Source organism: Taurulus bubalis, assembly GCF_910589615.1.
Source record: "Taurulus bubalis genome assembly, chromosome: 2".
In the NCBI taxonomy this organism is placed as follows: domain Eukaryota; kingdom Metazoa; phylum Chordata; class Actinopteri; order Perciformes; family Cottidae; genus Taurulus; species Taurulus bubalis.
In genome coordinates, this window is record NC_136590.1 from 33,530,358 (window position 1) to 33,557,292 (window position 26,935).

General features: G+C 42.2%; 1 protein-coding gene across 1 annotated transcript in view; it reads left to right on the forward strand.

Annotated features, from left to right (window-relative positions):
- Nucleotides 1-26,935, forward strand: part of dchs1b (dachsous cadherin-related 1b) — a gene marked incomplete at its 3' end in the record, with an annotated part of 78,758 nt that overhangs the window by 12,021 nt on the left and 39,802 nt on the right. The window contains exons 2-4 of the mRNA XM_079237540.1: nt 1,789-2,634; nt 2,751-2,948; nt 3,167-3,940. Of these exons, the coding sequence (XP_079093666.1) occupies nt 1,807-2,634; nt 2,751-2,948; nt 3,167-3,940 (1,800 nt within the window). The 5' untranslated portion in view covers nt 1,789-1,806. The remainder of the gene's footprint in view (nt 1-1,788; nt 2,635-2,750; nt 2,949-3,166; nt 3,941-26,935) is intronic.

The following is a 26,935-nucleotide window of genomic DNA, read 5'->3' on the forward strand; positions in this document are numbered from 1 at the left end:
ATTGATTATAGTGATGAAAATCTACTCCTACTGCTGAATGTAACCTCACTTTGATAAACTATTCATGTTAAAAAAAGCTGTTTCTCTTCCTTTGGTTGTATGTGGAAAAGCAGTCAGCCTTACAATCAGCCTGCAAGCAGGTCCGTCTTTTTGTATTTGTGAGTGTCAATGCTTCAATTCAATGTAAGCGCAGATACTGCAGCCGGCAGCAACCTAGCTTTCTCTCCAGAGGTGGAAGACATTCCTAAAGTTAACTGTCCAGACTATACATGCACTGGGGGAGTGATTGTCTAGGTGAATATGGCTGGCCAGCAAAGGCCAACAACCTCCATTGACAACGAGCATCCTGTCTGCTACTGGACCTTTGTCTGCGTCACACATTTATAGTTATAATGATTTGTACCAAGCATTAGCTAATAGAGGCAGGACTCATTCACATTCCAGAGAGCTTCAATGTCGAAGATTGTTCAAGCAGCATCCCTCTGGTCTCTTGAGTTTGATGAATGAGTTATGTTAGGGCTGGATGGCCCTCCTCATTGCAGGATGTTTTCAAGAGTTAAAGGCTCAATAAATCTTCCCTTGTAAATACGAGAGAAACATGCATAAACAGTTGGTCTCATTTTGAACATAATCTAAATATTTGCGGACCTCATAAGGGTTAAAAATGAGCATCTATCTTGTGAGACATAAGAGTGGCCATGCAGGTTAGATTTGTACTTCCAGAATCTTACGTCAGTTTGAAAAAGTATGTGTGTCAAACTTGGGTCAGATAGCATTTGCAAATCATTATTGGTGTTTGTTTTAAGTTGCTGAAAGCACCAGATGGGTTTGCTGTATAACTCAGACAGTGTCAGGTGAATTTTAGATAGCCTTTAAGATCTTGCGATTGCCTGTCTTTCAGTCAATGTGCCAACTGATGAGGCCAATCCACTCTTCTGGCACACGAGGAACATACATTGTTTTTGACCCTGAACTGACGCATGCCTTTGTAGACAGTTACAATATGTGTATCTGTTCGTGATTAGATCCAGCTATGACTGATACGACTGATATAGCATTAGCATGAGGAGGATATTATCTTTATGGATTTGTGCATGATTTAGAGTTTGGGGAACATAGAAGCTAAGCTTACAGACTTAAATGGCTGCTTCTCCCCATAAAGACCATACTGGAGCAGCCATGGACTTACTTTCCCATGCATTCCATGTATTTGTAAATGTGTGCGTGTGTGTGAAAGCAATTTATATCATAAAAAAATCTTACAAAGGATTTTGGTGCCCATTTTAGTGTCTTTAATGTGTTTTTGCTTGGGATTTGAGTGCGTGACCGCTCTGGACACTTTAAAATGTTCACACCCAGTGAATAAATCTTGTTATCCTTCAGACAAATATAGTTTATGATTCTGTTCTCAATGTGGTTCAAGCCAATGTGATTCCTGGACAGATTTAGACTTCCATTTTCATGCTCTTTCAAATCTTCATGATTCAGCTGAAGAGTTCTTTCAGAAATGTTTCAAATGTCCATTTAATGGGGGGAAAGCTCACATTCATCAGGCTGTGTTTTTAATATAGGTTGAGGATTGTAAAAGTGTTAGCAGATTGTCATGTAAGGATTTAAGACACATACTTCACTGTGGAAAAAATGTTTTAATTTTACGCTAAGTGAATTTTCAAGATGTTTTCAAATAGAGAATTAAAAGTCACACATCATAAAATATATTGTTGCTCGAAGAAATACATATTTTCTCTGGCTGAACGTTTTTTTCTCCTCTCATTTTCTTTCCCCCAGGTGTAACAGGACCCAACCATGGCGATAACAAGTAAAGGATCAAGACCGAGGGCTCGGGTCAGCGGACCCTGTGTGTGTTCAAGTCCCTGGCGACAAAAGCCACTCTTTTATTTATGCATCCTCCTTGTTCTTGTTCAGTCTACAACTGTCCTCGGAGCACTGGAGCTCCAGCTGGATGAGGAGCAGCCGGCTGGGACTATCGTAGGTGACATCAGCGCTGGGTTACCACCCGGTGAAATTGGGGGTCTTTACTTCATCTCGGACCACGAGAGCACAGGCGTCAGCAACGATCTCAACATCGACGAAACCACAGGCATCATTACCACCGCACGCCGCCTGGACCGCGAGCAAAGGGACCACTATAGCTTTATCGCTGTGACAATGACAGGAGTCACTGTTGAGGTGTCGATCACCGTCAACGACATCAATGACCATGCACCCGTGTTCCCCAAAAAGAAAGCTGTTCTTAAGATCCCTGAGCACACCGCAGTGGGGACAAGGTTTTCCCTGGAGCCTGCGACAGATGCAGACAAGGACCAACTGACCACTCAAGGCTATGCTATTCGAGAGGGCAACGTAGGCCAGGCGTTCAGACTGGAGACCAAGAGAGCTGCTAACAAGGTGCTGTATCTAGACCTGGTGGTCAATGGACTTCTAGACAGGGAGAAACGCTCATTGTACACCATGGTCCTGGAGGCCTTTGATGGGGGATCACCTAAAAGGATGGGATCCATGACACTGGAAGTGACTGTGACAGACATCAACGATCACGCGCCGGCCTTCAATCAGACCAGATACCACGCTATTATCTCTGAAAGCCTCCCACAAGGCAGTAGCATCCTACAGGTTAGCTCAAGTCTTGTCAATGTTCGGATATTCAATACGTCAATAACAGTTCTTTTGTCTGTAAATCCACATGGTCCAGGGTCATTTTAAATTCAAAGACATTCTTGTCTTTTCAGGTGTTTGCAACAGATGAGGATGAGGGCGATAATGGTCTGGTACTTTATGAAATCAACCGGCGTCAGAGTGACCCTGATCGCTCCTTTGTCATGGATATCAAGTCTGGGGTCATAACTCTGAATAGGCCCTTGGATTATGAACTGAAGAGGGTTCATGAACTGGTGGTCCAGGCCAGGGATAACGCCAGCCACCCTGAGGTAATTGCATTATGATAATTCATAACAGCATAAAGTGCCGTTAATGATGACAGGTAATATGTTTTATATATATATATATATATATATATATATATATATATATATATGTTTTCCTGAAGGGTCATTGTTACCAGGTTGTTTGTTCTATTGATGACTCAGTCCAACAATTTTCTGTCTTTGAAAAATAAAAGTAACATGAATATTGCACATTTTCTCAGGTGACCAATGCGTTTGTGACCATTCATGTCCGTGACTACAATGACAACCAGCCCACCATGACCATCATTTTCCTCAGTGAGGACGGCTCTCCGAGGATCTCCGAAGGCGCCCAGCCAGGCCAGTACGTTGCTCGGATATCTGTCACAGACCCAGACTATGGGGAGTATGCCAACGTGAATGTGTCCCTTGAGGGGGGTGATGGGAAGTTTGCTCTTACAACCAAGGACAGCATCATCTACCTGATATATGTTGACCAGGTCTTGGACCGAGAGGAACGGGATTCTTATGACCTGAGAGTCATGGCCACAGACTCCGGCACACCTCCTCTCAGGGCGGAGTCATCGTTCACCATTCAGGTGATGGATGTCAATGACAACCCCCCTCTTTTCGACCAGCAGGCCTACAGACAGATTATTCCTGAGGTTGTCTATCCTGGCTCCTTTGTTCTCCAAGTAACTGCCAGGGACAAGGACCAGGGCCCCAATGGGGACGTACGATATAGCCTCCTAAAGGGCAAAAACTCTCACTCTGATTGGTTTTCCATCGACAAGGTCACTGGAATCATTACCACAGCGACGGCTCTGGATTTCGAATCAGAGCCAGCACCGAGTGTGACCGTTGTTGCAACAGATAACGGCCGCCCGCCATTGTCTTCCACAGCAAAGGTGGACATTGTCCTGCAGGATGTTAACGATAACACACCTGTGTTCTCCAGCAACTTCTACAATGCCTCCATCAAGGAGAACACCCCAGCTGGGACCTGCTTCTTAGAGGTAAGAGGACACCCTCAAGAAGTTTTCTCTGCGGCCTTCTTTCCCTCTCAATCTTTTTATCCAGCTCTCTTTTACTCTGTTCTTCTTTGTTTTGGAGAAGATCTGCCTGCATCTACTGCCTCCCTTGTCCTCTCATCTCTTTACTCACTCTCTATTTTTACTCACACCCTCCCCGTAATCTCTCTCTGATTACTAAATTTACTTTATTACAAAAGCCGGATTCATACATTCATATCAATAAGTCTGGAAATCAAAGTCATATCTGAAGTGAAAAGCAGTCTCAAAGTTATATTTCAGAAAAGCACGTTTGCATTTGGAAGCTTTGTGATTACTGAGCGGAGAGGAGAAGAGGGGAGCCATTGTGTGTGTTAAATTAAGGTTAAAACGATTTATGGGAGAAAAAAGAAACTGAGAGAGAGAGGAGGCAGACTTCACCTGCATTCCTGAATCTACTGTGAGGAGATTTACTCGGTGCTGGCATGTCCTTTCTCTCACCTCACATGGTTGCTATGGTAACCAAGCCATCAGCGTAGGGTGAGCCCTTGGTATCGGGCGGCAGCTCCGCCGTCTTGCTTTTATCTTGATTCTAGCGGGTTTTATGTATAAGGAGGACCTCTCCCGAGAAATGAAAGAGAGGATGACTGGCTGTTTGTCTTGTAGCAAGGTCTTAACTCGGCATCAGGCCCTCTTTAGACCAGCTGTTCCAGGTTGGTTTTACCCCTCCGCCGTGAAGCGGTTGACATTTGAGCATTTCTGCTGCGCCTGCTGCTAAAACCTAGACATGCAGTGGCTCTATTAAAATGTTTTGGAGCCCTAATCATACCAGCCAAACTGGAATTAGATAATAGTTGAATTTCACATTCTTGCAAGAAAGAGTAACTAATTGGTATTCTGTGGAAACTTGCTTATGGGCCTGTAAGAGAAGTAAGTAAGGGAACGTAATGAAGAGGAGGGATATGAGATGCTAATTAATTAAAAAGGAAAAAGAGAGATGGAATAACCTGGAGAAGAATTGAGAAATTAAAAAAGAAATATGGATATATATACAGCCTTAACGCAATTTATTTCCGATTTGTCTTTGCAATCACAGATACAGCCTGTCCATTGCAGTAGGCTGCTCTGTTGAATTATTTCATCCCTCAACCAACACATTGAAACCTCTGGACCTCGTGCTGCAACAGTTCTACTGTTAGTCGTTTCTCTAAGCCTAGCCTGCAGATATTCTGGCAGTAGGTGCAGGCGTTATTCCACGCCAGACACCACGGGTGGTTTTGATGCAGTGAATAAGACTTGAGAGTTGCTCCCACAGGGGCTGCGAGTCCACCCACTGGGGCTGTGATTTGCAAGATTATGATAGTTGGAGTAAACTTTTTTTCTGGGCCAATGAAATACGTGGCCACTCAGATAGGACACACTCACGCAAATAATGTTATACCTGACATCATACCCTAATGGATGTTGGTCCAGATTTGTTCTGTATTTTCTCGTTTTGTCTGCCAACCAACTGTCTAGATTGGGGAGCATTTGGTATTTTACTCTGTCAAGAAACTGACAAAGTGAAGAATTGGGTCAGCTGGTCCAGTAGACCCAGTTTACATTTTTGTGTGATGTTATTTGGCACCGGCAATCAAGTTGTGAGGTTTCGTCACGTTCCTAACAGAGTCGAGGCAAAGGCAGAATGTTCTCAGAATTGAACCAACATTTACAATAGATAACAATCACATCACTGTTTGACTTTAGGAATTATTATACTGGACTGGCTGGCTCGGTTTGGATTTATGTAAAAATTGGGGGAAATCAGCAAATGTTTAATATCTAAACAGGGAAATGTGTTATCAGAAGAGATCTTTCATAGAGTGGGACACATACACACATAAGGTAAGGGGTTGTTATTTTTAAATCTTTTCTGCCAAAGCTAGTCGTCCCTAAACTCTCTGTTTCTTCTCTCACATTATCTCGTTTTCTGTTTTTGTTACTTATTTGCTCAGTTTCTCTTTTTTTGGTGTCTTTTTTATGATGTTTCTTTTGATTTTCCACTCGCAAATACGTACAAGGAGCAATAGTGTGGAGGAAGTTTCTTATCAGTTGGGCTACTAAAGTAATCTGTAATTTGCTGCAATGTTTATGTAGCCGCGACACAAAGGAGTTATTTATTTCTTGGTTTCCCTGCTTTCCTCTTCCCCCGCTTCCTTAAAGTATTTCCCAGGCAGGAGAGGTTATGGTGCCTCAGTGTGTGTGTGTGTGTGTGTGTGTGTGTGTGTGTGTGTGTGTGTGTGTGTGTGTGTGTGTGTGTGTGTTTGTATGCACATCCATCTGATTCAGGTTCATATCCTGAGAAGGTAAGGGTCATGAGAACAGTGGGAATTGTGGCTGGTGATAAAAAGTGACAAGCATAGTGGAGCATTTTAATTGTTTAAAAACTCTTATTCGCATGCAAATGTTGCTGGAATCGTCTGATCTGTGTGGGGCCTATTTGAATATGAGTTGTTTTTTTCTCTTGTATAATCTGTGGGATTTTTTTTAGAGACATGGTATTTCTCTCCTGTGTGGGCCTTGCAGAGTTTCTGTCAAATCCAATGACATGCTCACATCTAGCATTGCTTCACGTTGGGTAGCCACTGTTGATCTTACAAGCAGTGACATGCACGCGCTTCTCAAGCCTCAAATGCAGTACCAACAGACATCAACAGATGAAGAAACATTGATTTAAAAAAATAATAGTGCAAAGGAAATAAAAGGACCCGAACAAGGGAAGAATTAAATAGTTGAGAACGAGATGGCAAAACAAGTTTTCATGCGTGTATCTACATATGATAGATAGATAGATAGATAGATAGATAGATAGATAGATAGATAGATAGATAGATAGATAGATAGATAGATATATACTTTATTAATCCCCAAGGGGAAATTTGTTGTCGTAGTAGCGCCTTACAACTTGAAGATACAAATAAACACACAAGATAAAATATATAAAGAAGCAACAGGGATGAAAGATATATACAAAATAAAATAAAATAAAAAATAAAGTAAAATATATATGTATATATAAATAAAATATATAGATACATATACACAAATAAAATATAATACAAATAACTGGAATGAAATATATGTACAGCTGCAGAGTGTATTCATTAATTTAGCAAATTAAATGTAAACAATAGAGAGTGCAAAATGCAAAGTATGTATGTGAAGTGTAATAAGCATACTTAATAATAATGATAATGTGAGCATTCCTGTATGTTTGTATACTTGTAAACTCTTTTGAAGCCAGTAAGTCACTTTCAGCAGGTGATGCATCTCCCCTGGGATGTTAACCATGTGGTTTCCTGGTCAAGCCTGTTGAACAACACTTAATCATCTCAACAGAGGCACAGATGTGCTCAGCTGAGAGATGTACAAACCTGTAGAGAATAGCTTGCATGGCATTGCCGTATAACATTACAATGGTACTGCACTGCTTGCTGGTAATGACATGTTAACGCCATGCTATAAAAATGAATAATTTTCAGAATCAAAAAGAAATAAGGCAGTGAAATAAGGAGAATGATGATTAAAACCGTGAAGCCATCCTGGAGGCCCATGGAGGAGGCTGCAAATGTCTTTACGCCCCACAGTACAGAATGCTGGACTAATTGAAAAACATACTGCAAACTTTGCTATGCGTACATTCTTGCTAGCACTGAAGGTACTATTAAATTCAGAGGGATTATCCCGAAAGGAACATGAATATGCCGCTGATTATGATATAGGTAGCAAATAAAGTGATATTTGGACATGACACTAATGCAAGATTGGGTAGGAAGTATCCAAAATAGAAATGGCGCAACCTCTTGGAAGCATAGATGTTCTCAGTAAATGTAATTACAATCTTATTATTAAATTACGGCTGTTTGAGCTGCTTTGCCATTCACCAAACAGCTTGTCAAGGGGATATGTTAACCTTATGGTGGCGATTTCATTCTCATCAGTCAAATGTGACCAAATCTTGCTCTACATGACATTTCTTTGACAGACAGACATATTATCTCACCTACGGAGCAGACCTTGCGGGTAGGCAGATAAAACAAGAAGTGAGAGTCGTACAAGAACATGTGAGTGTGAGTAGAGTGTGAAGGCGACTGAAATAGAGCAAAAACATATCGGAAAGGAGACAGGTTTCTTTTGACAGGTGGAGTCAGTCCTCCTGAACTTCCCGCTAAACCACTTAAACAAACACAGCACGTCTGCCTGTCAAAGCAATCAGCAATTTTGGTCTGAAGTCCAAAGTCTGGAACCCCATGGCTAAAGTCTCTACGGATCCATAAGGAAATACTAATCATATTTAAAACATACACACACGTATGCACACTGAGACTAATCACATTTGATCAACCAATAGACCAGAGACATTTGGTAACACACTGGAAACAGGAAGTTGTCCTTCTTAAGCTTCTTGTAACCAGACCAGTCTCCGGCTGGTGTCGCGCTGAATCTGACCTCCGAAAACCAGAGCCAGGCCAAACCAGACCTTCCATTAAGAGCTTTCACGCTCTCCTCCAGCCCAGACTCACAATACACACAGTATAGTTTTTATTAAGCTTGAAAATCTTAGAGGGGGGTTGTGCAATGAAATGTATTGTCCTCTTGATGTCTTCCTTCCTTGCTTGTTCTCAAAGAGTGCCAGCTGTGCTTTAATGCGGCCGCGCTCTGTTGAAACTTTATCTTGTGTGTTTTAATTTATCTGTCAGTGTGTTTAATTTGCTAGCATCAATTGCTGCCTGAAGAAAGGCTGCTGGTTGGACAGATCACTTGTCAACGCATGCCCCCGTTGCATCTAACAGGTGATCAGCACAGACAAATAGTTGGGTTCACGCACAAACAGACACATTTGGTGAATCGTTTCATGCTGTTAACAGCTGGCCAGTGTTCTGACACACTTACTCTGTCTCTGGTTCTGTCTCCCACTCTCTCCCACCGGCTCACACGTCTCTCAGCTGCCAGCGAAGTTGACAGGATGTGTGTGATGAGGGATCAGGATGGTGTGTCTGCCATGCAAACTATTCTCATAACATCCATCAACACTGACTGGGAATTCATCACCTGTTTGCTACTGGAAGCTCAGAAGCCATGAAGAAAGACCGTCTTGGTTTTACGCTCATGTGCTAATAAACCTCCTACATAATGAGGGGGGCTTTATGACGGTAATGGCTGTCTTAAATAAACAGTTTGTCTGGTGTTTTTAGAAATATCTAGGTTGCAATCCTTGAGATCTTCATTATATGAACCTCTATGCTAACATAATAGCTGTAGAGATGGTTGGTCTGTCAAATTGTTTATTGGATGGATTTCCATGAAATTCTCTACAGACAGCAATTGTGCCTATAAAGGATAAATCCTACTGACTTTGAAGATCCCCAGACTTTTATTGCCAAATACCTGCAATTGAAGAGACATGAGACTCCCCCCACCCCCCCACAGCCTCAGAAGTAATTCGTGATAATTAGAAAATGCTAGAATCCTTAACTAAGATGGTGAACATGGTACTTTATTTGGTCAAGGCACCAGTTCAGAGCCCTGTTTTTGGAGGAGCATTTTTTGGCTCTTTGATGTGTGTTGGATTCTGACTCGAGTTGAATAAATCATACTTTGGTCTTTCTTTTCCCCCTCAGAAGCAGTAGTTTGGTTCCATATCACTAGCTGTTGGCATATGCGGTGTTTTAACCCTATCAGAGTGTTCATTCAAGTGTGATCTGACTGGCCGATGCCTCTGTGGAGAGAAAGGCCTCACGCCTCATTAAGCCCAATACTCCGTACCATATGGCAACGATGGGTTTTCTTCTCTCACTCTCTTTCTTTCTGACTCTCTCTAGTCTGACTGGTTTTTATTCCATTTCTTCATCTCATCTGTTAGTGAGTATCTCAATTTCCATTCTTTCTTTCTTTTTACCTCATGACTCATGGGCTTTTACCCTTATGGCTCCTGTACTGGTCTCAACTTTATCTTTGCCTATTTTAAAAGAATCAATCTTCCTTTAGTGAGTGAGACTCTAGTATGGAAAGAGTTTCTTTCTTTGTCTCTCTTTTTAAAGATAAGCATTTCACACTACACATTTAAGTAAGTTAATGCATCAGTTTTACTTCTCATTGGACTTTTACTTACTCTACTTTTATTATTTCCCACACCTAACGGTGACATATTGAAATTGATTCTTTTCTCCAACCAAATATCCACAACCCAAAGATATTCTATAAAAAAAAAAACTCAACTCCTCATTTAAATAGACCTAACCAAATAAACATTATTGGCTCACATGTGCAAGATGAAAGAAGAGTTCCTGAATATCAGCAAATCACTCTCCACAAAAATGGAAAAAGGAAAGAAATTTGCTAATTGAAAAGTATTTAGTGCAGAAACTGACACAGTGGAAACATTCAGTTTTAGCGTGAACACAGTGGCGCTCCGTCCTCAGTGGAACACACTGATATCAAACAGCTGCAGGCACAGGATCCTCCATGTACCACACAGACAAAACTGAAGCCACTCACACACACACACGCACGCACACACACACACACACACACACACACACACACACACACACACACACACACACACACACACACACACACACACACACACACACACACTTTCTATCTGTCTCTTCTCTCCAGCCTATCTCTCTGTTCCAGCTCTCCTGGGCTGCTTTGCATCGTGTTTCTTTTCAAACTTATCTGCCGTCCAGACATCTTCTCTATCTCCGATAGGGCCACCATTTTGTCAGTCTCCTCTCTTATTGCTTCTCACCCCGACACTGGAGTTTGAGAGTAAAAGGAACAAACTCACAGGCACACACACATAAAAAGCTCAAGTGATCAGCAGGTGATCCTTTCGGCCCTCCAGAGTTCATTTGGTCACACTAATCTAATTTCATGACACGCTGAGTTAAGTTGGTATAAATTAGTATGCTTCCTGTGTTTCTCTCGATCGTATTTGCTTTCGGAGGGGTTCTACAGTTTGGGACAGCAGGTGGTCGATAAGTTAGGGGTGAAGGGCGGTACAAGCAGTTGTTTCCCAGCGTATCGGATTCTGTCATTTCTGCGTTACAGAGAGATACGTGTTGGATTTGAAGTCGCAGTTGGGTGTGACCAAGACATTTCCCTTTGAGTGCAGGAATTGTGTGGCAGTGGACAAAAAAATCTGAATGTTTTAAGTCGTTAAATATTTTTCCCTTTGTTGCAATTTTTTTACCTACTTGAGGACACGACTTGTCTGTGCGTGTCAGAGCTGCTATCTGGCTGATTCTGCTCCTCTCGTGTTGTGTCTGTTCCAGCTCTCCCCATGCTATTTATTTTCCTCTCAGGGGTCCAAGACTGTGCAGCTACAGATATTTGTTTTCTCAAATGAATCATCCATTTAATCATCTGACTTCTCCTCTTTGACTTCCTTCTCACCTCAGAAACTCAAACGTGGAGGTGCTGAGAGAAGCCGAGAGGGAAACATTAGTATTCTAGATCTACTGCTGCATTCGCTTTGCCAAAATACACAATGTTTTTTTATTAATGGCACCAACTTTTATATCCAGTATGGTCTGCATCACGCTTCCCGCTTTCTTTACATCTCCCAGATGCATTTCTGTCATGCAAGTCCCTCATATTGTCTTTTCTTCGGACTCCAGCTTTAATAAGGATAGTTCTCACCATGAATTGTCTATTAAAGGTTCGAGCAGGACCAGAAAGAGTGAAAGAAAGTTTCCACCCAGGGAGGAATTCTTTTATGAGAATCTAAGAGAACCTCTTACTACTTCCCACCTGCCCACTCTGCCCTCCACCAATCCCCATTTCTCCCTTGTTTTTGATTGCTGTCTGGTTTCACTGAGCTCTACTGTACGTGCATTTAACTGTAAATATATATTAGGCTCATTCTGCTTTGGAAGTAGGTGCATACATCTAAATAAATGCATGTACAGAGAAGAACCGAAGTACAGGATTAAACCCTGGAGCATGAGCTTTAGCGATAAAAAACACCCAAAACTCAGAGACTTATTTCCATTGTGGGCCATCGTGCATGTGAGCGTGCATGTGTGTGTGTGGTTGCTAGCTGCGGAAAGGGTTGGAAGAACTACAGGAGTGGAAATAACTTTACTGTTTGCATGGGCAACTGCTGTGATTTGTTTCATTGAACTGTACAAACCTTGAGCCGCAAGGGTTAAGGGATGATTAATGGCAAAGTGATGACAAAGGATGGATAGGTGATCAGAAGGGAGATGAAAATGTTGGAACAGAAAATCAACTGTCAAAACATAAATTGATTTTGATTGTTCATTTTTTCTTGATCCCAAACTCCTGTCTCTTTCCTTCAGCAGGAGCAGTCCCATCTTAAGACACGCTCCGTAGCCTTCTGGACTCAGTGAACTCATCCATGCAGGATAGGCAGAATACTAATTTAATAAGCAGCCTTGAGATGAGGAATAAACTTATTTTTTCCGTTAAAATTGACCACCTAACTGAGTGTGGGTTGGACTTTTTAGAAGCAGTGCTTAATGCAGTCTCGTCTATAGTTTCTCTATTTGGGCCAAGGTCTATCATTTCAGCACAACTAGCTATGATATTCCTTTGAATGAACACCCGCTGCAATATAAGGAAAGCTCCTTTGACATTACTAATAATAATGTACCCATACATGCCTCTGAGTTTGCCGTTAATAATGACTTTAATTATGTCTCTAAGCTCTTGAGTTTAAACATTCTTGACAAGGCGTGCGGCTTTCATACTCTGGTCGTTCAAAAATGCATCTTCGGGCAACTTTTAGCTCCTTTCAGGGTGGTCTAACTTTTTCTGACCAACCATACTGTAATTCGTAAGTTACAGAGTTAAGGAAAAGGGATTCTTCATCTTTCCTGTCACTGTGCCCTTCAGTATCCCCACCCTGCAATTTGGACACATCTCTTGTAAGAACTATGACAGAAAGTTGTTTTTTTCATAGCAGCATGTCTTGCAGTCAGATCATGCAAGGTGTTTGTGTTGGAGTCGTGTAAGAACTCTAAAATGAATCTCTCTGACATGAAACAGTAGTCGCTCTGTGTTTTTTTAACCTCACACTGAGTACATTTACAGGCATTTGGCTTTGGCGATAGGTGTTGGCAGAGGTTATGTAAATCATCTGATTTGGCCTGTGTTCTGTCTTGCTGTTGCAAGTGATTTAACTTTGAGAGTAAGGATGTGTCAGATTTAATGTCAATTTAGGAGAACCAACATTTCTGGTGCATGCTGCCCAAATTCAGCTCTGTGGTTTTGGATCAGATTTACTGCGGCCTAACACACCCTGGTGCACAGTGTGCAGTGTAGGAAGTTCTTTATACTACTTGGAATACATCTCTTGGTTTTGAAATAACAGAATTCAGCAGTAAAAGTGCAACTAGGTGATGTCCTCAAGTCAAAGTGCACAGCCATGAGAAAGACAGGCAGAGGAGATGTACGTTACTGTGAACAGTTGACAGAGATATATTGCTGTCACCAGTCCGATTCTGGATTTTTGTAGCAATCACGCACTCGGCTCTCTTTGCTTGAAGATGTTTTTCTGCTCCTACGGAAGGCATCAAAGGAAGTGACAACCAGAGGGAGTTGCACCAGCCATCTCCGAATGTCAACATCTGGTGTTGTACCTGCTGTCACTCAACACAGCTTAATGTTTTCACATCATGGCTCAGCAGAGCGGGACTTGTGTGGAAATTGGGAGCAGTTGGTTGGTGGCAAGATGAAATGGGATACATTTTTTAGCGGATCTGATATGACTCATCCATTTTCATCCAGATGAGAGATGAGAGGAAGAATGCTTTTTTGGTTTATGTATTAACAAGGAAGGGTTGGCAACGATGGGATTTGCTTCATGATTCATCTGAAATACATTTTCTCAACACAGACTATAAACCTCATAAATCAATATAATCCACAAACTAAAGGTAATCACAAGTGACGCAGCTAAAATAAGACCAATAAAATAGGCCGTGTAAAAAATACTGCTTGTTGTACAGAATGCATGTACACACACACACACACACACACACACACACACACACACACACACACACACACACACACACACACACACAGAACCTTCTAAAACATCCTGTGGAGCATTTGAATAGGTTAGTATGGCAATGAATGGCAATTGTGGTAGCTCAAAGCAAAGTCTACAATTGAATGAAGTGTTGTATCTTTTGAATGGTGTGTGTGTGTGTGTGAAAGAATGATTGTAAACAGAGACAGGCTATAGTTGTGTTTGTGTCTGCTAATGATCGTATAAGCCATTCCTCTCAGGACTGTGTCAGCCTGGATTGCTAATGGAGGAACCCTGTTATGTCGGGGATGCACAGTCTCTCTGTCGCTGGAGCAGAGGCAGACATTGGTAACTTGGCCAGTGTCCTACTCCTTCTAAGGGAATATCAATTTAGAAAAACGCTAGTGCTTTCTGATGTTGTCAAGTGGTTTTCCCTCACACAAACACACATATACATCCAAACACAGACATACACACTGGTTAATTCCTATACCACTTGAGGGCTGTTGAGAGTATTTTGTGCCCCGCCCCAGGGGACGATTATAGGAGAGCTGCTTGATTGCAAGAATCTTGGAGAGCCGGATCTGCTGTTCTAATACCGGATACAATCAAATTGGTATTTTATTCTCCACCGCCTTTGTTTCTTATCTAAAGAATGGTTCTTTCAAGTCAAGCAGATGGAGAAACTGAGATCACAGGGAGGGCAGAACAGATGATACTGCTTAGTTTGTGATCAACGTGTAACGCCATGTACACTAAACACGCTATGCTGCAATGAAGCATGCAGTGATGCTAATGCATTGGAAGAGTTTGCTCTTGACTGATCCAAATTGTGTACCTTGTAATGCAGTTGTTTTTACTTGCATTGTATATTTTTTTGCAATACATTGCAATATCAAAATGTTTTTTTTTTACACATACATACCAATACATTCAATGTGATAGTGACTGAATTTAGTGTTCTTGCAGGAGCATCACAATATGTCTATAAAGAGATGAATATGTGGATGATTTATCATAAAGACATGAAGAGCTCTGGAAAGATCATGAAATAAAGAGGTAGTGATGAAAGGCGGAGAGCGTGTGGTGTGAAAGCATGAATGCAGGATGCAGCTGAGGTGCTGATGGTTACCATGACAATGAGAGACGTAGAAGGGGGGTCAAGGGAGGTGGGGCCGAGCCAATTCATCACAGCTTATACTGTGTGTGTGTGTGTGTGTGTGTGTGTGTGTGTGTGTGTGTGTGTGTGTGTGTGTGTGTGTGTGTGTGTGTGTGTGTGTGTGTGTGTGTGTGTGTGTGCTTTTGTGACTTCACCTCTGTCTGTCTGAGTACGCCCTTGAAACAGGCTATTCCTCTCTCTGACACCTTGCCTGCACACACATGTACACATAATAGTTATAAAAGAGAAGAGCAGTGCGTTGGAGAATTAGATGGTGAGAAGACAGGCAGCCAGCAGACCAGCGGTGCAGGTCAAATGTACACAGCATTTTCCAGACAGAGTTAAAGATGACCAATATTTCCTTTCAGTCTTCTTTCCCTTTACATAGCCGACCATGATCTCAATTGTTTACGTGACAGTTTCTTTACTGACATGCAGACTGAGAAAGGTATCACAAAAGGCGACAAAGATGCACTAGAAATGCTATTGATTAGATGAGGAAGACTCTATCTGTCTTTGCAAAATAGAACGCCCTGAAGAATGCAGATTGGAGACTGTGTGCGTGTGTGTGTGTTTGTGTGTGTGTGTGTGTGTGTGTGTGTGTGTGTGTGTGTGTGTGTGTGTGTGTGTGTGTGTGTGTGCAGGGGAGTAATCTTCCATCCAAAGGTATTTTTCATCGCTGTCAGGGGGAGAGTGGGGTCATGTTATTGTAACTGGGCACAGAGAGGAGCAGGCAGACAGTCTTCATATGAACACTCACCCATGTGAAGGATGATCGCCATTACTTCATACACATAGCATGTGTATGCGTGCATGTATGTGATGGGGGAAGCGGGATGACTTTCACAAGGGTTGGAGCCATCGTTCAGTGGTAGCCATGGTAACGGGATTCTCAGGACCTCATAGAGGGGAGAGAGAGGAGGAGGAAGCAGGAGGAGGGGAGTTATGGAGAGAGGTGTTGGCGTCTGTAAAGCGATGATGTAGATCTGCGCCTCATTGAGGCCAAAGTACAATGCAGTTTGTATGTTCTGGCCACATTACTAATCCTAGTAAAAATGTAAATAAAAGAAGACCTCAAAAGGATTTCTTGCAATGGTGTCACAGAGAAATTACAGACCCACAAAATAGCTACAAATTACACTGCAAAGTATGCAGTCTGAATTGATGGTGCTTGGGTCATAAGATCCATAGAGATAAAGAGAATTATTCCAGATTCAACTGGAAACAGAATTACCTTTATTACCTTGTTTTAACAGCTCCCATAGTCCCCTTTAAATAAGCCCAAACCCATATAAAGTTATTTATACACCTCTTAGGAAACAACATAATTTCATGCACATTTTCAAGACAGATAATGCATGTGTACGTGCGTAAGCGCTCAGCTGGCTTTCCCAACACCTAACGTGTGACTCACTTAATGTGAGGTTCACGATCCTCAGCCAGCTGAAAAGAGACACCATGTGCGGGTTTTATTTGCATCACCTTTAAATCCCTGTGGTCTGCCGCTGCTTTGAGGTAAACTGAGGTAATGCTTACCCACAACTGTAAATACTCACATGCATGAGCCAGATTGACTGGCACAGCAGTAGGTTTTTGCCTAGTGGTTTGAATTAGCAGTCCGTTCTGTTCCTGCTTGCTTTTACTCGTGGCTTCTTTTCTTTTCTTGCTTATCTGAATTGACGGTTCAGGTTTGCTCCAGCGTTTTAGGCTCCTGCATCCACAATACTTCCCCTTCTGTCTCTTTCAATTCAGCGGAGAATCTAGACAAGCACACACACTTACACACACAGTATACACAGCCTCCAACTGTGGCTCTAAATGGAGCCCTTTGTTTTCTTAATTGTCAAATTAAACATGTCACTCTATTTGAATGGGACACACATACGCCAGCTGCCAGCTCACCCGATTGAGAAATGGGGGGGTTTAGCCCTTATTCATTAAAGACACAAGGCCCTTCCCCCCCTAAAAAAACTACTTAAACATGCTTGAAAAATCTCCTTTTCACACACACATGTGCATGCACAAACACAAATGAGGAGAGGATGAGGAAAAAGTCGGTGCAATCTTTTGTCTGTCACAGAGTGCGGCTGGATGGACGACCCCCCTCATCTGGTAACAATCAACTCACAGGCTGCAGTCTCTTGCTTTTGTGTGTCTGTCTGTCTCTGTGTGTGTGTGTGTGTTTTAGCATGTGTAGTGTCCACGAGCATCTAGATGTTATGACCAGTATGTGTATGAGTGTATGTCTGTGTGTGTTTATTTGTGTGTTTCTAATCCCAGAATGCCACTAGAAATCCCCATCTATCCCAACCCTGTCTGGGAAATATGAAGGAGGAGTAGGGAGGGACCTGACTTCAAAATGGAAAACTAGAGTGGGCTCTTTCTCTTTCTCCTTTTTTTTGTCTTCCTGCGGGTGATTATTCTTTTATATTTGTTTGCCCAGCAGACGTCCTGCTCTCAGTCCAATCAAACATCCTCCATGTTACACATTAGTGTGGCCTTTCTTCCAGCTGCCTCTCCCTCAGAGTGGTTGATGTGAACCCTGGAGCAGTGTCCAGGCTGCCCGCAGCTCCATACAATGCACACCTATATTTCACGCTGCAGGGGCCATTCTCCTGCTTGTTCCTTGATGAATGCTCCAAGATGTTTTGTAGAGGAAGGATCATTTAGCTTAATTAATGTCCTCCTGCCGCACGGCCCCAAAGACACATAATTAAGGCTCAAATTCAGAGCTGTCTTTATTGGTTTAGGATTCAATAGAGCGAGGACTTGAACCTTGGCTTGAAGTCCAATCAGTGCCTCATTTAGTATTTCTGAGGCAGGTGTGGGTTCTCTATTGGAAAGAATTTGCAGGGAGTTAAATGAAAATCTTGTGTTAAAGCAAGACAAATAAATCATAGAATCTGGCAAAGTTGATTAGTCTTAAGAGTTTATGCCACATCCGTCAGTTAGATTTACATTTATTCAAAAAACAAAACAGGTTGTCCATATTTTCCTACCCGGCCTCTTTCACATCATCTCTTTTTGGTTTCAGTCGTGGCTCCAATAGGCCGACCATTCAGCCTGTGCACTGTGTGATAAAGTGATCTGGCTTCTTCTTCCCCGTGATTTAGAGGACTGTAGTCAGGTCCACATTTTCACAAGGTTAGGTTTGATGAATAAGCCTTCTTTTGGCACAGCTCTCTGGGCGTCTGAGAGTGTATGTGTGAGCTTTGCTTCTCTCTCTTTCGACTTACATCAGCGAGGCATGATATACACCAGAGAGCATTTGGCTGAAATCCTAAATGAGATACATTGAGTCGCCAGGGTAACAGAAGAAATGTATGCGCGAGTCTCTTCGGTGCTGGACAAAAGGTTAAATCCTGATCCGCTCCAAGTTGAAAATGTAACTTTGAGCTTTTAAAATATTCAACCGAGATAAAAAGCACAAACGCTTCCCCATTAAAAAGGGAAAGACAAGAGGATTGAGAGACGAAAATGGGATGGACAGGCGTGCAGGTGGACTGGCAAACAGGCTCATATTCAGCTACGCACACGATTTCACAGTCTTTCCGTCTCAATATCTTTGGTAAACGAGGTTAACGCGATGCTGGTGGTCTGAACGGCGTCAGCATGCTTGAGTGTTCCATTAATGCTGCGGTGTTTCACGTTGCCCACTACAACACACACACACACACTTACACGAGCACACACTCAAACTGAGCATCCAACAGAGATCTACAGCCAAAATAGAGGAGAGCTGTGCAATTATACACCTAATAAATCTGTCATTCACTCATTTTCGTATGTATGCCCCAACTGTGCACACTCCCCCGACCTCCTCTACCCCGGTGCTGTTGACCTTTACACGTACACACATATTCATACACATGTAGACACACACATACACGCATGCTCACAGATACAGAGGCTTGTATAATCATGTTCATTCAGAGGTCACCTTGGCAGGAGTGAGCACATGTAAAAAAACACACACTTATTGCATGTCTGACAGCTTGCTTATGAGGTGGCTTAAATATGGAACCAAGAATGCCACAGTTCAGTCTGCGTTGTCTGTCCCCAGGCCCAGACAGACTTTTTCAGATTCCACTGTGAGGCGATGGGGAGGGGGGTCTGAGACCTGGATCAGGGGCATACATTTACTGCCTGGTTTAGCCATCAGTCTCTCTCACTTTTGGAAACCTACAGTAGACAAGGAGTGGGGTTCCTCCTCGTGTCCCGCACTAAGCCAGAGGTTGGGCTCAGCTGGGCAAAACAGGATGACTGTGTCAGATGTACTGGGCTTTCTCAGGTGTGAGAGACAAAGGTACATTTACATCCCAACACCTGTGACAGAATTACAGCTGACAGCTCCATCCTCGAGGCTTGGCTGCAACTTCCTCACAAATTCATATTCGTGTTGGGCAAACAGGGACTTATTCCAGTACGTGTGGAAAAAAACATGTGAAAGAATGCGAAGCAAAGTTTTGATTGACATTGGTTGGTTTCGTGTCAACTTGAATATCATATTGGTTATGACTAGGGTTGGGTACCTACCGGACCGAAAAGCAACGCAGATTTCGGTGCTTCCTTCCGGTGCCTTAGCTGATTTAAATACTTTTTTTTTTTACACTACTATGTAAAGTTGCACGGTATATAGATACTAAAAAGGTAGCGCGGTGCCCGCACGCTAAAAACGATTATTAAAATAGCGCGGATCAGAGCACACTCGCTGCTCTGCTCTCTGTCTGCTTGCTTGCAGAGCGGGGCTCGAGGGGGCGGGGCTTCAAGCGCTCACACACACACACACACACACAGCGCGCGCACACAGAGATCGCTGGAGACACGAGCACGAGCTTTTGATTGTCCGTCCTCAGCTTGCTGGAACAAATCTCTCCAGTTGATATTAATGATGACATGTAGTCCAGTAAAGCAGCAGTTTGTAGAATCCAACAGTCTCTGAGTTCTGTTGCACACGGTCCCATCAGGCCACCTGACTGTTCTTTTTTTAAATATATATTTTTATAGTTTGAAGTTAAAAGGTTTGAAGCTGCAGTTTGAAGTCAAGTGTTTTGTATGTACTTATTTATTTATATCTATAGCATACTTTAAACAATTCATAATATTGTTCAATTTAAAAAAAAAAAATTTGCCTTGGCAATAAAAAAGTATCGGTTCAGGCACCGTTTAGGCACCGGTATCGTTTTAAAAGTATCGGTTTAGCACCGGTCTCGGAAAAAACCCAAACGATAACCATCCCTAGTTTTGACATAGCAGGTAAGGTATAAGATACCAAAATTAATATCAGATAGTTTTCTCGACATTTTACCAGACATTGTAGTTTGTATTCATGGGAGCTATGGAGACAACTCGTTCCTGGCACCTAAATGTATGTATGTGTGCAATATGTGGCTAGCAAGCGAGGTAAGTAAGACAGTTGGATAGTTAAATGGCCTTTAGTCATGTGCTTCCAGAGTCATTGTTATCCAGTAGCTTCTAATACTATATACTCATTGAAATGATATTTGTGATCACTGATATAATTACTGTGGGTAGATGACTGTTCATTTGCAATTTGGTTCCCATTTGTTTGTTTTGGTTCTTGGCTTGATCCTCAGAGTATTAACAGATGTAGATTAAGTGTTCCAATATGGCGCCCCAGTCATTCCAATGAAAGTATTTTATGGGGGCATACCAAGTTGTTCAGGCTTTGGCACTTCAGGGATTATAGCACATGCACATTATAATCCTTCATGGTTGAGCTCATTGAATATTTGCAGACATGAATGGCACAACATGTATACTGATTTGACTACATAGGTTTTTCATTTGTAATGAACCTGACTGATACCTGGATAGTACAACGCATTATTTCTTTTGGTTAATCAGTTGGAGATTTACCAGCAGTGGGTATACTGAAACCATCGTTGTTATTCTAACCTGGGACTGAAACACAAGAAAACTTTTCCTCATCAGATTGTGGACCCAACCAAGGTCCCTCAAGCTACCCTTGGTGGTGTCTGGAATCCAGTTTGGGAACCACGTCTCCAGACGCCACCTAGCAGAGAAATAGGAGGTAGGAGTCAGGTTTGGTTAGCCAGCAGACCACAGAGCCAGGACAGAGGTAATGTGAGACGCAGGCTATAGCAGACCTATGGAAACGGAGAGACGTCCGTTTATAGTCCAGCTTTAGAGATTTAATCTGTGCTATTAAACTGGCCAGAGGCATCCCTCTGCTGTTGCTTTCTTTTGGGAATTTTCAAAGAGATCTATCACTATGATTTACAGGTCTCAAATAGTCCGCACTCTTTGTCTCCGTCTCTGCGTCTGCTCTTTTTCCTCTTTTTGTTCTTCTGTCTTGCTATGTCCGTGTTATTGTACCTGTGCTGTGAGCCAACCACACGCACGCATGACTTCACTATGAAACCACCGTATACAGTACAGTATGTAGTGTGTTTACACATGCAGTAAACCTCAGGGACTCTGTGTACACACATGGGTCTGTGTTGTATTTCCCTCAGAGGTTAAGGTCAGACTCTCAAGTAACCCACGCCTCCCTGTTTTTAACTCCAGTGCCCCCCTCGACCTCACTCCAATGTCCCGATCAATTACAGCTACTATAATCACTTGAGGAACCCCCTCTCTTTCTTCCCCCCACCTTCCCTTCTCACTTCATCTCCTTAGATCATTTTGGTCATGGTGAAGTTGGCAGTGTAGCATGAATGTCGGCTGCATATCAACTAAGAGTGCAGCATATCTGCTTTGGCACTTGCTTTGTAATGCTGGTATTTTCCTATTCTGCTAATCATTTCCATACACAGCATCAATTTTCCACTCGTCACGATTGATATTAGTCACCAATGGTTTATTTTCAATGAGCAAAAATGTCTTTCAAGTAAAAAAACCTAATTTGTGAAAAGTGGCCGAATATTTTGATCATCTTTGTCCTATTTTCTCTGTTAGCCTTTTCCCTTGCACACTTGGAAGCAATCACACACAGCCACACGCACACTCCCACATGTTCCATCACTCAGTGTTACTGTTTGTGTATTGAATGGTGGGAAAACGTGAATTATCAACAATGATCTCAGCACTGTAGCAGTGTATTCTCCATCTGGCATACAGTTTAATACTGACCACCTCCAGGGTGAGTCAGCTGTGAGGAAATTAGTCTAATTACTGGTCTGACTTTGCTGCAAGGGACTGCTGCAGGGACATGAAGGAAAGGGGGCAAGGTCAAGGAGATGAGAGAGAGCACTTTTATGGTAGAAAACTTGTGCTTACGAAGTAATATCCCCCGGTTTCGTTGGTCTTGGTTTGTTCCACCCCTCATGTCAATCTATGTGTCTGTCTGTCTCATCCTCTTAATCCTCTCTCCCCTAAGGGATCGATTTTGCAAATGTATGTAAATATCCACATATGTGTGTCTGTTTTATCCATCCATCTATTTGGGTCAAGGCCTGGACCCAGGGCAGAGACTGGGGTGAGAGCTGGGTCTGAGGTGGTGATTGTGGACCCTAAGCCATCTGTCAGCCCCGTCTCTCACACATAATGTACACACAGATGCAGAAGTAGATTGAAAGCGACTCAAACCCCTGAGACATACTTGCGTTACATAATGCTGCCATTTACTGAAAAAAGTTAGGTCTCTTTCTTGGATTGAGACATTACACGGTAATTTGTGTGCTGATTAGGTTTCATGGCCATAATGCCTGTGTAAACTCATTTTGTAGAGGATGTCATGCATTGGCATCGGCTACATTTTTACCCTCTCAAGTACTAGTTGTTGGAATTGTATGTGTCATCAGTGTGAAGATGAACATGCAACAATTTGAAGACCACTCTGGAGGAATAACAAGTATAAAAAATAAGCAAAAAAATAAAGGATTTGACACTTAAGATTGAGTGTTTCCCATGCTGTGAGAAGATGAACGTGTGCTTGTGTTTCTGAGTCGCTGCTTGAGGGCTTCACAGGGTCACACGGGTTAAGAGGGTTGCAGTAAAGTTCATAGATTGGGAATTGTGGAATGTGGACTTGGACATCTGCAGCAAAAGGGTTTGCACACACTCACCTCTCTGCTCATTCACTTCCCCTAAAACTCCACAGGTTAAAGGCACATTCTGGTTTTATACAACTTGGGTATTGTTTTCAAAGTTATAGTGCTCCCTTTGTTTTCTTTCGCAAAGAGCTAACCTGGGGGATTGTTGATAACCTGTCTATTCTGTTGTGTTTCTCGCCTTTTGAAACTCTGTTGTTGCAATGTCAGCATGTTGGTATTTCTACGCATTTGCTTAGGTGAAAAAAAATGATGGCTAAAAAGAAAAAAATATGCATAATTTTCCTTGAAATGTTCATTTTATAATCTTCTCCCTCTGCCGAGCTTCCCACAGCGCAGAGATCAATTTCCTTTGTCATAAACGCAGCCTATCGTCTTACTCCAGTCATAAAGTTGTACTTGCATTCAGGCTAACTTCCTGTCACTCAGATGTCATTTAACACCTATAGTAACCTGAGGTCAGCCCCACTTCCGCACAATTGGTTGCATTTAAAGTTACCTGAAGTCTACATGTGTGTGCAGTCCATACAGCAAGTGAATGAGCACCACCATGTTTGGGTTTGACTTCATCTTGTGTATAAACATAAAAGTAAATCACGTGGAGCCTGGGCTGAGTGGACTGTTTGTAAGTGTGCAGGAGGGTGGAACAGTCGTGGTTTAAGGTAATCTCTCATGTCAGCAGTTGTTGAATGGGAAGCCAGTCTCTCAGCTGTGTAATGGTCTATATGTAAACAAATAATACAAAATCTCCTTGAGTCTATGTTTATGTGTATTTCTGTATATCTAGTCTTGTGAGGACAGACAACATGTTTGTGCTGTTATTGCCTTTGACAGAGACAAGCATTATTGATGAGATGGTGAAAATTAAATATGGTTTATCTTCTTATCAAAATATAAATCACTTCATTTAAGGTCCATGCTGAGTTCCTCTGACATTTACCATCTCTCTTCCCTGTTTCTCTTTCTCTCTTCATTCAAACACTGGTGTAGAGTGACTGATAGGGTAGTTTATAATGCTGACTGGCTCTCTGGTGTTACCCCCACTCTCTACACACACACACACACACACACACACACACACACACTCACTCACCCACACACACATACAATCCCTCCCTCACCACGCAAGGTTGTGTTTCAGTCTGTCGCTTCAATATTTTATGCGCTACACGATTTACAGGCCTATTGATCATGTGCTGGTATGAAGAGGCAGTTTAGAAGACCACCCTCCCAAAACCAGACACAAGTCATCAAAGCACCGACCCTTATGTTTATACCATGTCTCCTCTTTCTGTAGCATCTGTCTGTGTTATTCAGAGTGCATCTGCATTGCAGTGTGTGTGTGTGTGTGTTGTGTGTGTGTGTGTGTGTAGCTCTAACCTTTGCAAGTACCAGGATTATTTCCCATCTCTCTGAACTAAACCACTCTGGAAATCATTACCTGGAATTGCTTGTGCTTCAAAGACGTCTTTACGTCTTTCACTCCCAAACTCTGATGACAAATCAACCCGTTAAGCTCCTCCTGGCTCTCTGTTGTATGAACTGATAGGAGGGGGTGGACTTCTGCTGTTTGAAGAGTTTTCTGTTAAGAAAGTTAAGTATGCTTTGGTCCTCAGAGTTTGATTTCAGAAAACAGAGCTTAGTTTCTACCTGTGCATGTGAAGGATTGTTTGTGGCAAAATTTGCAATCCTGTTGAAATCAAAGTGGTGTAACATTACCGTTTCATATCTCATTCCTTCAATTGTACGCCCCATGCTGAGGAATGGCCTGTGAATTGAAAGTTTCAAAAACTGTTGGCCCTCAAACGACCTTGTCGGTCCTCTGAATAAACGACTGACTGAGTCCAAGAATATCACAGGCAGTCAGAAGATGTTATATATTATGCTTTGTGTTATCGACAAAGAAATCAAAGCATTTCCCCAAAGGGATGTGGAGCTCAGGGGTAGAGATGCAAGCAAACAACAGGTTTGGTTTATATTATCTGCTATCTCTACCGTGTCCTCGGATAGCAAGACAAAGAGGGAACAAGGGATACAAAAACAGCTGCATTGATCAAAGATTCATTACCTAGGAAGGGGGCCATGAATGGAGCTAATGTATGTTGCTAGTTGCTCGTAGTATTGAATATATATGTTTATTGTAGTATGAGAGGACATATGACACAAATGTGCTTTCAATTGTACAAAAATCCTAAATTAAATGATACACCCAAATGTCCCATTAGTGCTTCATCCCATGTGGCACCTACGCAAGGTTAAAACAACAAGCAAAGGAAATGTAATATATTTGCTAATAAGAGCTGACCTTGTCCGCTCACATGGCTTTTGTGAGTCGGACTGTCTCTCTGTGTGACATCATGCTGCCATAGTAACAAACAACAACCACATGAGGGGGTTTACTTTCACCATAATTGAAACATCATTTTTCTTATACAATTAGCTTCATTACAGTATGAAACCAACAGTACACAAAATGCACATGAAAGTGTGCTTGCAAACACACTGACACACTGTACATCATTGACCTTGTACTCTCCTTCTGAACCAGCACCTCGCGGCAGCTGTTTGATTAAGGTTGAATGAAGAATCCAGATGTGTTCTCCAGTGAGTCGGCTCCCATAATGAACCAATGAAACCTATTTTCTCTCAGCCGCTGTCTGTTGAGCTTTTCTTCTTTATTATTTCACAGAGCTTTGGTCATGGCTGGTCGAGATTGGTTTTCCTACCTAATCCCCGACGCCTTGTACAGTCTGGCTATCACTTTCGAGGGGCTCACTTATACGCATACGTTTAAACATTTGCACACACACAGTTTGTCTGTCGCTGTGGGGAGCATGCTAAAATCCCTTTTAATCATGTTCTGATTGACAAGCATCCTTTTTGTCCTTGTCCATAATAAGGTTTGCCCAGAAATGGCAGAGCTGTTAGAGCAAAGGAGAGCCAAAGAGACACACAAAGAGAACATGCCCAACGCAGCTAAACATTGGCTTGCTGGAAGCCATTTGAAGGTTCCACGCTGTTCATGCCAGTTATATTTCCTACATGTCTGTCTCTTGGTCTGTGTGAGCGAATTTTCCAATTTTAAGCATAGAGAAAAAAAAACTGTTTCTGTCACCAATCGTTTTATGTGCGTATCACGAGGGATGAGAGGAGGTGTGTGTGTGTGTTACTCCTGAGGCGACATACTAAAAAGGTCTAATTGGATCTGTGGAGGAGAGGTGTGAAATGCGTGTCAGCAAACTGTAGCGATTATTGAGTCAGACCAGACAACCTGCTGGGTTGTCAGCCTGAATCTAGAGGTTTACAAAAAGTGAACAGAGAGATGTAATTGTTTGTCTTCTAAGAATTGTCACATGGTGTGAGCTGGGTGATAATTCAATATGATAACTTATGGTTTTTTAATTAAATCATATTGTAATGAAGTCATATATTGCGATGTCGTGATACACAACTATGTCATCTAAATTGATAATAACAAGTACATACTAACTCAAATTTGGGAGAAAATCAGATTATTTTGCAATAAAGTGAGAAAATACTCAGGTCTTTTCATTTTTCAAGTAATTCTTACTTTGTTGGAGCTCTGCTTTAAACTGTGTTGCTGTGGTGAAACTTTCATTGTTGGCCTTGTTTATCAGTACGTTTTGTTATGACCTCAGTGTTTCCACTTTGTTACATTACAAAGCCTGAGGGTTGTCAATGAATACCTCGGTCACAGCTGTTGTGGCAACAGATTGCTTCCTATCCTTCATCAATAT